General features: G+C 52.9%; 1 protein-coding gene across 1 annotated transcript; it reads right to left on the bottom strand.

Annotated features, from left to right (window-relative positions):
• Nucleotides 1–4664: 4664 nt before the first annotated feature.
• On the bottom strand, nucleotides 4665–6015 carry CITED4 (Cbp/p300 interacting transactivator with Glu/Asp rich carboxy-terminal domain 4). Its single transcript, XM_023632410.2, has one exon. The coding sequence runs from the start codon at nucleotides 5752–5754 to the stop codon at nucleotides 5197–5199; it is 558 nt and encodes a 185-aa protein (XP_023488178.1). The 5' UTR covers nucleotides 5755–6015; the 3' UTR covers nucleotides 4665–5196.
• Nucleotides 6016–16178: the final 10163 nt, after the last annotated feature.

Genomic DNA, 16178 nt, shown 5'->3' with positions numbered 1-16178 from the left:
CTGGCTGGGACAAGGCTCCCTCCTCCTCATCCCCGTGGTCATATTTCCCAGCAACAGCTCCCATCTGCGCAGCTCACAGGGGCAGGCACTTAGCATCACCTCAGTTCATCCTCACGAGAAGCCTGTGGTGTCACCATGTGACAGACGAGGAGACTGAGCTCGGAGTGCCTTCCTTTACTTCCTCTGTCAGTCAGGGTGCCCTTTGGACCTTGGCCCTTTATCTGATATCCTCCCAAGTTGACCCACACTCTACCCTTTCATCACCACCCGCTCTCAGGGTTTCCCAGCCCCTGAGCTCGGCAGCACCTGCCCAGAACCCCTGACATATGTCTCTACATTGCCCGCTCCAGGCTGACCCAGATCTCAAGTCCTAAAGTGTGTGCAGGTCTCTCTCCAGATCAGCTCAGGGCAGAGGTCATGGCTGTTCATCCCCTACTCACCCCCACCAAGCAGCACGACACTGTTCGCGGTGTACTCTCAGAAACCCAGTCTCATCTGAATGCTTGCACACACACCTCTGAGGTTGAGCTTATTCTCCCCATTGTACAGAAGAAGAAACTGAGGCCGAAAGAGGCTCAGTGACGTCTGTATCTCATGGTCACAAAGTGGCAGAACCAGGTCTGGGACTCTGCTCTTGTTTCGCTCAGCCTCAGGTCCCTGGCCAGCCCCAGCCTGGGGAGGGGAAGGGCCCCGGACAGACCGGAGTGGGCACGCTCGCCCCACCACTTACTGGGGTGGAGGAGTAATTCACTCTCTGAGCCCTAGTTTCCTGATGCCTGGAAAGGGGATAAAACTACCTAGCAGAGTTATTTACAGGGTCGGGTGGTAGTTAAAGGAGAGGCTGGAACAGAAAGAGCACCTACTGGGTGCCATAAGTTCCCATCATGCCTACACATAGTAGGCCCTCCACGAGTTCTGACTTAGTCCTACAGTCGTCAGTAATCCTGATCCAGCACTTCTAACAGTGGGTGGCATAAAGAGCTAGGCAAGGATGGATTAAGGAACTCAAGAGGATTACTTGGTAATCAGATAAACGACCTAAGCTGCCTGGGAAAGGACTAGCATCAGACTGTTCATTTAATTTATTCAACTGACTGTTGAACACTTAGCTTAGCTGGAATGATGATGATGATGACGACGACAATGATGATGATGATGATGACGGCAGTGGCGGTTACTGAGAATTACTTTATATACAGTCTCATCACGTCAACCCTAGAAAGTTGATATTCCTTAAACAGAATTTTTTCCCTCTAACAGAGAAGGTTCTAGTCAGGCCTGGAACTAGCGAGAGGCCAATGAGACACCTAGAGCACAAATTTAAGGAGGCACTTGCCATTAGGACTCTTACGACACTCACCTCACGCTGGTCCCCACCCCAGTGCTTGTGGGGAGCCCTGTGATGTGCCGCTGAGACCCCCTCCCATGAGCTTGTTGCCCCAGCCATTGGGGTGCTGCTGGCGGACAGCCCTCCCCTGGCAGCTCCCCAGGGATTGCTCAGCAGCGGGGAGCTGCCTCGCCCACAGACACGCCACTTCCCTGGGCAGCCACATCTGATGACTGACGGGGCAAGAGCAAAAAGGAGTGTAATGGGGTGACTCTGAGGGCCTCCTCGCTGCCGAGCTCTTGTCGGGTCAGCCTTGCAGCTTCCTCTGCTTGCTTCTGCTCCGAACCTCCCTCCCACAAGTGCTGATCCCTAGGGCGCTCCCTAAGAAATCTCTTGCAAGCTAAACACTGTCTCAGAGTCTCCTTCCTGAGGACTCCAGCCTGCAACAGTGTGACTGTGGAGTAACCCCTTCCCAGATGGTTAACACACAGACTTTCGAAAGACTCTAACGTAATATAAAGGTCTCCCTGAAGAGCCAGGACTCAAGGATGATGAACCACCATCTACATTGTTCTAAACGCCTGATGTGGATTAACACATTCATTCTTCATGGCAGCTGTATGAGAGAGGTAATACTGGCATCCTTATGTTATAGCGGAGTTCAAGAGAAGTCATACTTTTCTTGGAAAAAACTGCTTGGTGATGAAATCCGGTCAACCAAAAGATGTTTCAAAATAAAGAACTTCAGCCTGGGGAGGACTTTCATATGAAAAGGGAAAAAAAAGATGGAAGGGGCTGGCCTGGTGGCGCAGAGGTTAAGTTCGCACGTTCCGCTTCGGTGGCCTGGGGTTCGCTGGTTCGGATCCCGGGTGCGAACATGGCACCACTTGGCAAGCCATGCTGTGGTAGGTGTTCCACATATAAAGTAGAGGAAGATGGGCAGGATTTTATCTCAGGGCCAGTCTTCCTCAGCAAAAAGAGGAGGATTGGCAGCTGACGTTAGCTAAGAGCTAATCTTCCTCAAAAAAAAAAAAAAAAAAAGATGGAAAAACATCTTGTTTGTGCCATGACTCAGTTCCCAACCCTGAGGAAGCCCAACTCCCAACCCCAAAGACCCAGCCCAGGTATGAGAGGGATATCCACAGGCCTGAGGGGCAACAAGTTGCCTCAGGAGGCGGCCCCAGGAAGAGGTGAGAGATGCCTAGTGGATGGACAGGAAGCTGGTTTGACTACCCTAGGAGAATGGAGACTCAGAAGGTAGGATGACTATCTTGAGGTAAGGCAGCCTGTAGGAGCCACTTCTGGAGATGCACCCCGAGGCTGTCAGACTACAAGCCTCTGTGTACTGGCAGCAAGGATACTCCATCCTCCCCTCCAGCCAGGAGGGTCAGAATCCTCCACAGAGTGTCAGGGATTTGGGGATCCAGGTGGTGGGCTGCCCCAGCCTTACCTTCTCCTCTGTCCCCTTGTCTAGTGTCCAACTTGTCAGTAGCCCCTCTGGGAGGGATGGGAGCCTGGAAAGAGCTCAGCAGCTGGACTCCCTCTTCTGTGCTCCCTCCCCCGTAACTCTAGAAAGAGACAGGTGTTGGGTTTCCATTGTAACGCCTTCCATATGGAGAACTTGTGGAGTTTACCAAATGCTTATCACCCATTGCTGCATTTCCTCTCACTCATCACGGGCTTATTCCCTTGTGAAATAGCAGGGCAGCATTATTAGCCCCATTTTACTGGTAGAGAAACTGAGGCCCAGAGAGAAGGGCATCAGGGCAGTCTCCAGGCCAGGGCCAGACCCTCCCCCTCCCCATCCTAGGCCAGTCCTTTGGTTTCTATCTCTGGTCTGGAGCTTGGGCAAAGCCAGGGCAAACACTGGCCTTTTTGAGCCCAGAATTCAGGCCAGTCCCTTCCCAGAAGCTTCTGTGCCCTTGCTCCCCATCCTGTCCCAGGAGGCCCCATTATCTTAGGGGACCTTTATTCGTTTGCCAAACACCTCCTGTTGCCCACTCCATGCCTGTCCTGGTGGCTCTGGAGCTGGTGCTGACACAGTGTGCCCTGGGTGAACTCAGGGCGGAGGGGAGTCACGTCCACAAATGAGCTTGGCAGGAGAGTGAAGCCCAGCCACTGGGGACAGAAGGTCGCAGCTCCGTGCTCCTCTCCTGGAGTCTCTGGAATTCATTCTCTCTTCTCCAGCTCCACTGCCCTGTCCTCACCCCGTCCTCAGCGTCTCCTGCCTGCCTTCAGTCTCTCTCTTCCTGCCTTTCTCCCACACCCCTGAAGACCTAGGGAGCTTGCCAGAGTCAACAGCAGAGGGTGGCCAGGAGCTCACTCTGCTCATCAGGACTCGGGCCAAATCCTTCCAGGCCTGGACAAGCTCCACGTTCCTCATCTGCAGAATGGGGACTGTGCCCACCTCACAAAGTTGCCGTAAAGCCATTAGACCATTGTTGCCCCTTCTGGACACCGTGCCTTCCTGTCCCTGGACTTATATGCCTCCTTGCCTTCGAAGGGGTCTTGCCACCTTCTCCAAGTCCTAAAGATGTCCTCATCATTCAAGGCTCTGCTCACCACATCAAATGTCACCGCCTCCCTGAAGTCTGAACTGACCTGACCCCCAACCAGCTGAAAGCGTACCCTCCTCTGGATTTGCCCACTGGGCAGCCCTACCTGTTTTCTAGTCTTTATCTCACTCTTCTTTGTACCAGAATGAGTTGATTTCCAGGTCTGTCACCCCCTACTCCCACTGGACTGTGACTCCTTGAGGGCATGCACCAGGTTGGCACAGCGGCTGGAAGAAAGCTAGCCCCAGTTCATAGAATCACCATCGTTATCATTTATCGAGGGCCACCAGGTGTCTGGCCCTTGTGCTAAAGGCCTCCCATTGCATTTGACCCCCACAACCACCTGAGCCTGGGACCATCTGTCTCTGAGGAAATAGCCTCAGAAATCCAGGTGGATGGTGTCCTGGACAAGGAGAACCACAGTTGAAAGCCAGGGCCGTCTGACGCAGGTACCACCCAGCTCTCCTCCGGCCTCCATGCTGCCCTGAGCAAACAGGTGAGGGCAGCCCACCCAGCCCCCAGCCCTCCCAGGAGCTGGGGAGCCCCACGTTGGTGCCCTTGGCTTACCCTGCCATCCGGCGGTGGCAGCCTCTGCCTTACAGATTATGACATAACAATTGCACAACCCACAGATATTTTCGAAAGAAACTGTCAATTTCCTCTCCTGGGCACTGCCATGTGCTGTGGCCTCCATCCCACCCAGAGTCCCCAACAACTTCAGGACTCCAGAAGCCACATAGAGTGGAGGGTTGGAGTGAGAAGGAAATGAAAACACAAGCCAGTAAAGTGACCCAGTTTTATTTTGGTTTTGGAGGCCAGATGGGCCGCTGCTCCACGCCAGGGGGGGGGGGGTTCCGGCTGTGCAGTCCTCCCCTCCTCAGGCGGGAGGCCCAGCGACCTCAGGGCCAGGCAGCGGGAGTGAGGCCAGGTCTAGCGGCTCCAGGGACCCAGTGACCGCAGTGGGTTGCACAAGGAGAGAGGGGAATCAGGCAGAGGCCTGGAATGGCTCAGATTGGGGGGTGGGGTGGGGAAGAGTCCGAGAGGAAAGGACACAATCCAAGAACGGGGAGTCCGGAAGGGGGTCTAGTCCCCTTCCCTTTACCGCCGAGGCTCGGGGTCAGAGAGGTGAAGCCAAACTGTCACCCTGCAGGAGGCGGAGCCTGGAGTGAGGCCAGGCGTCTCAGCCCGGGGTGGGCTCGGTGCACTAACCCGCTGCCTCCACCCTCACGGAGGGTGCGCGCGGGGTCCAGACGCTTGGCGCGCAGTCAGACCCCCGTTTCCTCTCGGGCACGCCAGGCAGGGGCCCGGCCGCGCTCAGCAGCTCACCGAGCCGGCGGGCGGCGCCGACCCCAAGTCCGAGAAGCAGTCGAACTCGCTCTGGCCCAGGAAGAGCTCGGGCAGCTCGCGCACGCGGTGCAGCCCGAGCTCCAGCTCCAGCGACGTCAGCGCCTCCTCGTCGATGAGCTCGGCGTCCATGCCGCCCAGGGCGTGCGCGGGGGTCGGCGGCGGCGGGGCCGGGGCGCCGGGCAGCGGCTGCAGGCCCGGGGGCCCTCCCGGGGCGCCGGGGGGCGCAGGTGCGCGGCCCGGGTACAGCATCGCCACGGGCTGCAGGTGCGCGCTGCCGGCGGCCGGCGGAGGCACAGCCGGAAAGGGCTGGAAGGCGGCCGGCGGCCCGAAAGCCCCGTACGCCAGGGCGCTGGGTGGGGGCGGCGGCGGGCCCAGCGGAGTCCCCCGCAGCCGCAACCCGCTGTCAGGGCCCGGGCCCGCGTACGGCTGCAGCGTCCGGAGCGCGTGAGGGCCATGGGCGGGCGCGGCGGGCGGCGGCCTCTGCACCAGGTGGTAGCCCTCGGCGAGCATCAGGTGGTCTGCCATGACCGCGGGCCGCCTGCCTGCGGAGGCGGCGAGCGGAGGGTCAGCGCGGGCGTCCCCTGGTCGCGGCCGGCTGTTCCTCTGCGGCGAGGGATCCGGGTCCCGTGCCCTCCCTGCAGTCCAGGCAGGCAAAGGAAAACCGAACCGGACCCGTACTCCTGCCCAGCCCAGGAGGCACCGAACTCAGGGCTCCTGTGCGCCCCGTGGCGCCGGCTTGGGGCAACGAGGACACCGCGCACACGCCCGGCTGGACTCGGCAATCTCCGTGCCGCGCCTGAGACGCCGCGGCTTCTTATATCCAGAGGCGGGGCTGCCCCGCCCCCGGGCGCTCATTGGCTGAATGAGGAGGGGCTGGCAGGGCCGCGCCCCCGGGAGGCCCCGCCTCTGTCGGAGCTTCGCCCTCTGGACCCCGAGCCGTTAGGCGGGCTTTAGAATGCTGCTTTGGGGCGGGGTGTTTGGCGCTTTCCAAGGGGCTTGGTCTGGCTGGGACCAAGCTTGAACTCACCAGAAGGTGGGGTGGGAGGGCCAGAGGTTTAGGTCCCCAGAGCTGCAGCATCACAAACCCCATCTCTTACTTTTCCAGATGGAGACTGAGGCTCCGTGGCAGAATGGGTTTCCTGGGAATACGCAGCAAATCCTTGACAAGCGAGACTCGAACCCAGCCAGGCCTTGTGATTGCCACCTCTGCGGAGGACCCAGGCACCTTAGCGGTGCAAGGTCGCTCAGAATATCAGCTACCCGTTCCCACAACCCCAGGGGAGCCAGTTGCTCCGGCTCCCACTCACTTGTCTGTGGAAGCATGTACTGAATTGTTACTAGAGTAATTTGTGGGCATGTCTCCTGAAGGACTTGTTCATCTTGGTGCGCTTGGCCCAGAGCCTGGCCCAGAACAGGCTTTTAGAAAAAGTTGAGTGAATGAACAGATGATCCAACGAATTGCAACTCATTCCCCTGAGCTTCAGTTTCTTCATCTGTGAAATGGGGACAACAGCAGTACCAACCCCACTGGGTTGTTGTGAAGGTTAAATGCCTGGCACATGGTAGGTGCTCAAAAATGCACCTGAAATGAATGAAAGGCTCGATTTAATTCTGTCCCTAAAGATCTTGCGAGTTGGGGATGTTGCACCTCCCCTTGATAACAATTATAATAACTTGGATGTGTAGAGTGCCTTACGTTCTACGAGCATCTTATTGGGGGCAGGGTATGGATTACCAGCCCTACTATGCAGATAAGGAGACTGAGGCACACAAAGGGAAAGTGGCAGACCTGGCAGGACACACAGCCAAAGTTAGCATGTGAATGCCTGTGTCCTTAGAGCAGCTGGAGTCTCTCCCGGTGGTCAGGAGACAGCCTCCCTGAACTTTGCCCTCCACGTGTTTGTCACTTGCCCTTCCCTTCCCTGGCTCCCCTTCCCCGTAGTGTCCTTGGGATTTCCTGGAACTTGGGTTTATCCAGTTGGTGCAGAGGGGGCACCCTAGAGCGAGAGTTCTAATCGCGTCTCCACCGCTCACAGGCAGTATGACCGACGAGTGTGGGGAGGGAGGTGTCACCTGGTTCCGCAGGGCCTCAGCTTTCTGCTCAGTGAAAAGGAGATTGTAATCCCTGCCTGGTCACCCTGAGAACTAGGGGGAAGGTCACAGCGACCATGGATGTGATCACATTTTTTTCAAAGTGTAAAAGCAGCACACTGGAATTGATTCCCCTGAATCCCTCTCCAGTGAAGGCTTCACCCAGAAATTCCTCAACCTGGCTGCCCCTCAGACTCACCTGGAGGTGTGTGTGTTGGGGGGGGAGCTGAAAAATATGGACTCTCTGGCCCCACCCAAACCTCCTGACTCAGACGCTCTGAGGGTATTTTGAAGCATAAGAATTTGTATTTTTAAAAAGCAACACTGAGGGGCTGGCCCGGTGACGCAGTAGTTAAGTGCACACGTTCCGCTTCGTTGGCCCGCGGGTCGGGGGTTCCAATCCCGGGTGCGGACATGGCACCGCTTGGCAAGCCATGCTGTGGTAGGCATCCCACATATAAAGTAGAGGCAGATGGGCACGGATGTTAGCTCAGGGCCAGTCTTTCTCAGCAAAAAGTGGAGGATTGGCAGCAGATGTTAGCTCAGGGCTAATCTTCCTCAAAAAAAAACAAGCACCACTGTCATTCTGACATAGTCAGTCTATGGACACCAACATTTGGGAGCCATTGTGCCACTAAACAGTTTTCCTTCAAAAAAAAAATGAGAGAAGTGTGTGTGTGTGTGAATAGTGCTTAAAAAGTTCTCTAGTTTAGCCAACAAATATTTATTGAGCACTCTACTAGTGGATTTTAAGCTTTCAGGCTTGAGTAATTCTTTGAGAATCTAATAGAAGCTACAGACATCATGGTCACGAATGATTGGATATAAATTCGGTGGGTTAGCAGATTTCTGGGAGATCCATGGGGTCCTCAGGGGTTCATGGAATCTGGGTTAAGAAACCTTCTTAGGTACTTGGGGACATATAGTTAACAATAAACTAAGTAAAATTACTCACATGTTAGAAAGTGGTAGGTACTACGGAGGAAAGGAAAAATAGAGTAGGGAGTAGGGAGGAGATTGGGGGTCCAGGGGAGCAGACCGCAGTACTGCACAGGATGGTCAGAGTAGGCCTCATTAGGACCATGAGGTTTGAGCAGAGACTTGAAGGAGGAGAAGGCGCTAGCCATGTGGTGCCTGGGCCAGAGTGGCTCCCAGCAGAGGGAACAACTGGAGTGTGCTTCTAAAACTGTAGTATCAGCCACCTTGTTAGAAATGCAACATTCTGGGGTCCCTGGCATGAATTAACAGGACCACAGTAGTCCTTGACCCTGGTGGGCACTCACCAATGGAAAGAACTGGTGGGTCCTAGCAACCATCTTATGTCACCCAGACTCAACCAGTTTCTGAACCAGTAACTAGGCTGGGGCTCAGCCATCTGCATTTTAATAAGCCGTGCAGATGATTCTGAGCCCCTGAGTTAGGGTCAAGCCTCAAGGCAGGTGTGAGCAACAGCCAGGAGGAGTGGGACTGGCACAGAGGGAGCTTGGGGGTGGGGAGCAAGGAGGTCACAGAGGGAAGAGGGAAGAAGATCACGTGGGGCCTTGGAGGGCCCCATAAGGACTTTGGCAGAGGAGCGACATGTGATCAGACACATGCTGTGAAAGCATTGCTCTGGTTGGACCTTGCTTGTTCCTAGCATTCCCATGAACTGCTTCCTTGCTCTGCCTTGAACCACCCAGGCACCTTCATTTCTTGGGGCGCCTGCTGTTCCCTCGGCCTGGAATGTTCTTCCCTTGGACATCTGCAAGATCCACTCCTTCACTGGTTCTGATCTCCATTTAAAAAAGTCACCCCTCATCGAGAACTACCCTGACCATCCTTCTCTATCCACTCACCTTATTCTGCTTTTCTTCTTAGCGTCTACCACCACTTGGCAGTTTTTCAGGCTGTCTCCCCACTAGCAGGTCAGCTCCCTGAGAGCAGAGGTCTTCAATGTCTTGTTTGTTCTGCACAGTATTTCTAAGGCATCAGAACAGTTCTGGGCACATACTAAGGACTTAAGTATCTGTTGACTGAATAAGTTAGGCAGAGCAGAAATTATTATCCTTTTTGACAATGAAGGAAACTGAGGCCCAGAAAATAACTCAGGAAGCTGGCCAAGGTCACACAGTGTGCGTGGTGGAGCCAGGGTCGGAAGCGATGTTTGTAGTCCTTAGAGCAGAGCCCTCCCCACTGATCCAAGCTTCTTTCACCCTGAACCACATCTTTAGGAGCCCATCGGGGGGTGGGGGCGGTCAGGAGGAGCCCTTGAGTCCACCTGGCATGAATTAACGAGGCCACAGTGGTCCTTGACCCAGGTGGGCGCTCACCAATGGAAAGAACTGGTGGGTCCTAGCAACCATCTTGCCACCAAGTGAGGACCCAGTTCTTCCCTCTCCTTCATTGTGTCCAGTTCCTCTTCTTGAGGACACACAGAAGGATTGACCCCAAGTGGCTTCTGCCCTTTCCAAAGACCCCAGGTCCTGGTTGGCAGAATCCCTGGGGTTTTGCTCTTGCTGACTGCCCCATTTCCACTAGCCAAGGCAAAGCAAGGCTGAGGCAGGGCTCAGCAAATACTTGTCCTTGGATTGACTGAGGCTGGAGGGCTCAAGAGAGGTACCTGGGGGAGACCGCACTCTAGAACCTCTGAGCTGACTCCTCAGTCCCTGGCTGAGCAGCCCCCATCCCCACGCCAGCAGCTTGGCAGGCTGGGCACTCAAACCTGGAGACTGCTCTGAGACCTGGGGTCCAGGCTCTGACTGGCAGACAAAGTTCCTCTCTTCTTCAGCTTTTCCTCCAGGTCGCAGAGGAGGGAAGACGTTTCTACCAGGTGCCCTGGGGGCCATGTCCTCCAAGAGCCCCCAGCTGATGATTTGCACCACTGTACCCGATGCTCAGACGTTAAAAAAGAGGCTACTGCACCTGATTGTAACAAGAATAACACTAAGGGATGTTTACTGAGTATTTACTATGTACCAGACATGGGCTGGATGCTCTGCTCTTTCAGATGGTTCCTGCTCGTGGTGGTTCGACTTTTGACTTTTCAGCTTTACCATGTGAAAGCGATAACCATTCAGTAGAAACAGTACTTCTGGTTTTGAGTTTTGGTCTTTCCCCAGGGAAGTGATATGAAGTATGACACTCTCCCTTGAGGATGGGCAGTGGCAGCGAGCCGTGGCTCCCAGTGGGACCCATGATCACAAGGGTAAACAAGTGACAGCTTATAATCACTCTGTCTGCATCCAACAGTTCTGTTGTCACTTTCAGTGCAGTATTCAATAAATTACAGGAGATATTCAACAATTTATTATGAATAGACTTTTTGTATTAGATGATTTTGCCCAACTGCAGACTAATGGAAGTGTTCGGAGCGTGTTTAAGGTGGGCTGAGCTAGGCTAACATGGCCAGTAGGTTACATGTATTAAATGCATTTTCAACTTACAATGGGTTTATGGGGATGTAACCCCATCATAAATCAGGGAAGATCTGTATTATTTTATTTAATCCTCGTAATAAACCTGTGTGTAGTTACTTCCATCATTCTCATTTCACAGAGGAGGAAAACGGGGCTCAGAGAGAGAAGTGACTTGCTCAAGGTCACTCAGCTAGTAATGGAGGAAAGGAGTGTGGCAGTCCCCTTAGTTGCCTCCCAGTGTTCCTTCTTCTTTCCCAGCATGCGGCAAGCTTCTGCCCCAACAGCACGGCTGCTTCCTCTGCCCAGAACACTCCCCTCTCTTGCCCCCAGAGCGGCGTGGCTGAGTCCCTCACCTCCTCCACGTCTTTGCTCAAATATTACCTTTCTTTAATTTTGACTACCCTATGTAGTTGTAGCGGTTTCCAGAAACGTCCACAAATTCTTTGATGCTCCTCCTTAAATTCCCCTCTCCTTGAACGTGGGCTGGACACAGTGACTCACTTCTAACGAATAGAATGTAGCAGAAGTGATTTCCAAGAATAGCTCATAAAAGACCCTGTGGGTTTCTCCTTGCTCTCTCTCTTGAGTCACCTGCTCTGGGGAAGTTAGTTGACACATGGGGAAGATGCTCAAGCAGCCGTATGGTGAGGCCCACATGACAAGGGACTGAGGCTTCCTGCCAACAGCCGGGCTTTTGCCAACAGCCATACGTGTGAGCCATCTCCCAAGTGGATCCTCCAGCCCTAGCTCAGCTTCCGGATAAGCACAGCCCCCCTGACATCTTGTTTGCAACATTGTGAGAAACCTTGAGCCAGAATGACCTAGCCAAGCCACCCTTGGATTCCTGACCCACAGAAACTGAGATAATAAATGTTCATTCTTTTAAGCTGCCAAGTTTTGGGGTAATTTGTTACACAGCAATAGCTAACTGATACATTCATACAGCAACCAGTCCTTAGTCCATCCCCCAAAAGGACCTTACTTTGCTCTACTTTTAATTTTTTCTCAGCATTTATTATTTTCTAACACATTAAATAAATCACTTATTTATTATGTTTAATTGTTGATCTCCCCACTACTAGAATGTCAGCTTCATGAGGGCAGGGAACTTTGTCTGTTTCGTTTTTTGATTTATCCCCAGTACCTAGAACCGTGCTTGACACATGCTGTATTTCATTAAAAATGAGATAGTATCAGTTATAAGACGATTCTTATTTCAGAAAAGTTAAAATGTAAAAAAGGATTCATGGGTCTGAGAATCAATAAAATATGGTTAGGTGCTCAATAAGTTAGAATCTAGAATGGCAGAATGCTGATTTTGTGGGGGGCAGCAAGGCGCCCAGCCAAAAATCAGACACTTTCCTGGCCAATGAGAAGTGAGCAGAAGAGGTTCAGTGGGGCTTCCCAGAAAGCACTTTAAATGGATGGAATTATGCAGAATAGATAAATCCACAGAGACAAAACGAAGATTGATTGTTGCCAGGGGCTGGGGGGAGGGGAGAATGGGGAGCAAGTGATCAATGGGTACGGGGGTTCCTTTTGGGGTGATAACGTTTTGAAACTAGATAGTTGGTGGTTGCACAACATTGAACGTATTAAATGCCACTGAAAGGTTCACTTTAAAATGGTTAATTTCATGTTAGATGTGTTACCGTTCCAGGTTCGTTTTTGCCCGCCGCCCGGAAAGTCAAACACTGAGATGATGAGATTGCAGCAGAGAGAGAGTTTAATCACAACCCAGCCATGGGAGGAAGCAAGAGCGTGAGTCTCAAATCCACTTCCCCGAACACAGGGACTCAGGGAAATTTATGGGATGAGGGGCAAGGCAGTCTGAAATGTGGAGACAGGTGATTGGAGGTGAGGTAACTGATGATGTGCGCAAGCGTAGTCAGACTCGGTGCCTCTTCACAGGACGCATGCTCACAAAATGGGGGTGTGAGCATGATCGGACGGTGGAGTTTTTAGCCTCTTCGCATCAAAAGGTCGCCTATCGGACATCTGCACGGGCCCAGCTTGTGGGTTGGTGGTCTCAACCGGCCTGGAGTGGACAAAGGAGTTCTAATTCCTGAGAAACAGCTCAGACACCCATTACCATGGTGACCCCGCTCCAGGGAGCTAGTATCTATAGGAGCCTAGTGGGAGTCAGACAGCATATTGCCTAAACAGCAGTTAACAATGGGTGAGCTACACAGCTAAAAGCGATAATCAGTAATTGCAAAAAGGAAAAAACCTTTCGTTCCTAGCAACTTAATCATCAGTGGCTGACTCTTTGCTGGTTTTATATGGATTTCACCTCAATTAAAAACAAACAAACAAACAAAAAAATATGGGGCTGGCCCCGTGGCGGAGTGGTTAAGTTCGCACGCTCTGCTGCAGGTGGCCCAGTGTTTCGCTGGTTCGAATCCTGGGCGAGGGCATGGCACTGCTCATCAAGCCATGCTGAGGCAGCGTCCCACATGCCACAACTAGAAGGACCCACAACGAAGAATATACAACTGTGTACCAGGGGGCTTTGGGGAGAAAAAGGAAAAAATAAAATCTTAAGAAAAAACAAAAAACAGATGGATTCAGCCAGCACTCACTTTTTTTGTGCTTTGCCTTTCCTCCCTTCCTGACAGGGATGAAGATGTGACACTTGGAGGGCCAGCAGTCATTTTTCCAGTATGACAGAATAACAATAACAATAATAATAATAAAAATAGCAGATCTGTACAGAGCACTTAATATGTGCCAGATCCTGTTCTAAGCTCTTTACGTATGTCAACTTGCTTAATCTTTACAACAGCCCTATAAGGAAAATTCCATCATTCCCATTTTACAAATGAGAAAAATGGCACATGCTAAGGATGGCAGAGCGGAATCCAGGAGGAGCCTGCCTCTGAGGCAGTCCTGGAGGACCTACTTTGGTCTTCTTACTATTTGGGAAAAATATGCCCTATTTAGTTAAGCCACTGTAGTTAGGCTTCCGTTCCTTGCATCCTGAGGTTCAAGGCCAGGTGCACCTAACCACTCTGTTCCCCTAACCTGTAGGTCAGTGATCAGGTGCTTTTTGGTCTCTCTGATCCCACTAGATGGGGGTCCTTTTGAGGGTAGAGATGGGGTCTCCCTCCACTCTGAAGCCCCATTGCCCAGCACAGGGCCTGGTCTGCACCCGACAGTGCCGTGTGACGTTGGAATTAACAGTTTGGACCAGGGAAAGGAGCTCAGAGTGCAGGGAGGGAGACATTCCCAGGGGTAAAGCAGACCCCAGAGATGCAGTGTTCCGGAGGGGCGGGAAGACGTCGTGGAGGAGTGAGCCTTCTTAGACGGGCAGGATCTGGACAATGAAGAAGGCAGGGAAACAGGCTTTCTTAGCGAACAGCACAGCTTTTGAATGAAAGCACCAAGGCGTGAATGTCCAGGGAGAAGTTCAAGAAGTACCAGGTAGCTGGGTGGGGCCAGAATAATGGCCATTTGTTTCTGGAGAGGGAGAGATCAGGCGTGAATGGTGACGGCCCTTGAAAGGCAGCACTTATAACACTGCAAACCGTCTGTGCAGAGCTTTCTACATCTTCTCCCAACAACCCAAGAAGGAGAAAAGGCAGGAGGTGTTTCACTCACTTTACAGAACACTTTACACTTTACAGAACAGAATCGAGAAAAGAGGAAAGTCCTCAGCAAAAAGAGGAGGCTTGGCAGCAGTTAGCTCAGGGCTAATCTTCCTCAAAAAAAAAAAAAAAAAAAAAACCACAAAATATAATTTAATATTACTCTTAAACCTGTAAAAGGGTGAGACAAAGACAAGAGGCAACTAGTGCCCATATGTGTTTACTGGAGGTTCCCTGTAATGGATGCTGTTGGTGCCCCACCCGAGTCCCCTTTCCCGGCTGGCGCGTCCGCCTCCCAGCTGCCGCGGCATGTTGGCTGCAAGCAATCACAGCTGCCCCCTTCTCTTGAGAAGTGCCCTCAGCCAAAGGGAAGCCTCCCCTCCCCCACACTCCTGGGGACCAACTGGTGAGGGGTACAAAAGACTAGTCCCCTTGCCTCCAGGTGAGACTGACTCTGCAGGGCAGCTGGGGCTCTAGAGCTGCCATGGGCCAGGCTGAGACCGCATCCTTCTATACTCGCCCCTTTCTCTTCCTCGCCCCTCTTCTCCCTGAGCCCTCCTTCTTGGGACTCTGACCTAAGGCCCTCCCCTGAAGTGCATGCCTATTAGGTGCCAAGTGGTTAATGTTCATTGTCTTATTTAATCCTCATGATAATTGTTGGGGGGATCTGCCTAGCTCATGGTGACACTCCTCTGAGAAGTGCCCCCTTCCTCGCTTCACCCATGGGGGTCCCCAGTTGTGCTATACGACCCACCTTTCGTGGACATGGCCACCTGTGCCATAGACCACAGTGATGGACCTTAGGCCCAAGCTGGACCAGATTCTTTCTCCCAGTTTAGAATTGGGACTGAAAGAAAGCAGCCAGAATGATTGAGGCTGGGACCTCCTATAATCCTATGTGTGAGCTCTGGGGACAGCTGGCTTTTGTGACAGGTACCAGACAAATGAAAGAAGCTTGTCTGCAGAGGGAGAAGAGCGAAGCAAGCACAGAGGGAAAAGAGATGAGGTGGGAGCCGGAGAGGGAGTCCTGCCTGAATTTCTGATGGCTTTACAGGCGTGGAGCCAGGCTCACGGGGCCCTGTGCCCTGGAGTTCCAGGAGGTGCCCTGGTCTCCCGCTCATAGAGACCTCACTTTGCTTAAGCTAGCTAGAGAAACACAAAAAGTGTTGGTTAAGACAGGGAGTTTTCTCCCTGTTTCACAGGTGATGAGAAGGGTGCTCAGGAAGAGTACACCTCCAGCTTGTGGGAACACAGCCAGAAAGTGACACAGCTAGGAGTCACGGCAGGATCTGGCTCCTTCTGAGGTCAGGCTCCTTCCACTGCACACCCTGCTTTCCCAGTGCTCCTGCCTGCCCACTGGGGAGAGGGCTCTGGGCACGTGGATGCTGTGTCTCTGAGCATCCCAACTCTGGACTGGCAGAAATGGCTTCCTTGGGCTCAGAAATTCCTGAGCTGCCTCAGAAGATGACAAGGGTGTCACCTCACCCTGGAAACTGCTAGCTTTGACCTGGCATTCACAGGTATCCTGTGAACAGTTTTGTAGCCAGGCTCACAGGATGGCCCGAGAGCCCTTGACCTTCCCCCGATGATCACTTTACCTCTGATCGCTGTGTAACTGGGACCCTGAGACATTGCACATCGGTGGGAAGGGGAGTTTGGCCTGAACTGCATGTCCTCACCAGCATCACCCATCCCTTAAGAATCAGGCTGATAAAAGAGTCAATGCTGAGCCCAAACCAGGCATGATTAATCATTTCCTACTCCACGCTCCTCTTCTGCATCCTGTGTCTGAGTCATTTCCGCATGTCTAGAACCTAACACAGTGCCTAGCACAAGAGAGGTATGGGGCACATTTGCTGAATGAATGGCGGTGAAT

Source organism: Equus caballus, chromosome 2, assembly GCF_041296265.1.
Source record: "Equus caballus isolate H_3958 breed thoroughbred chromosome 2, TB-T2T, whole genome shotgun sequence".
Lineage (NCBI taxonomy): Eukaryota > Metazoa > Chordata > Mammalia > Perissodactyla > Equidae > Equus > Equus caballus.
The sequence above is the reverse complement of the archived record's forward strand: the minus strand, read 5'-3'. Positions and strand labels throughout refer to the sequence as shown.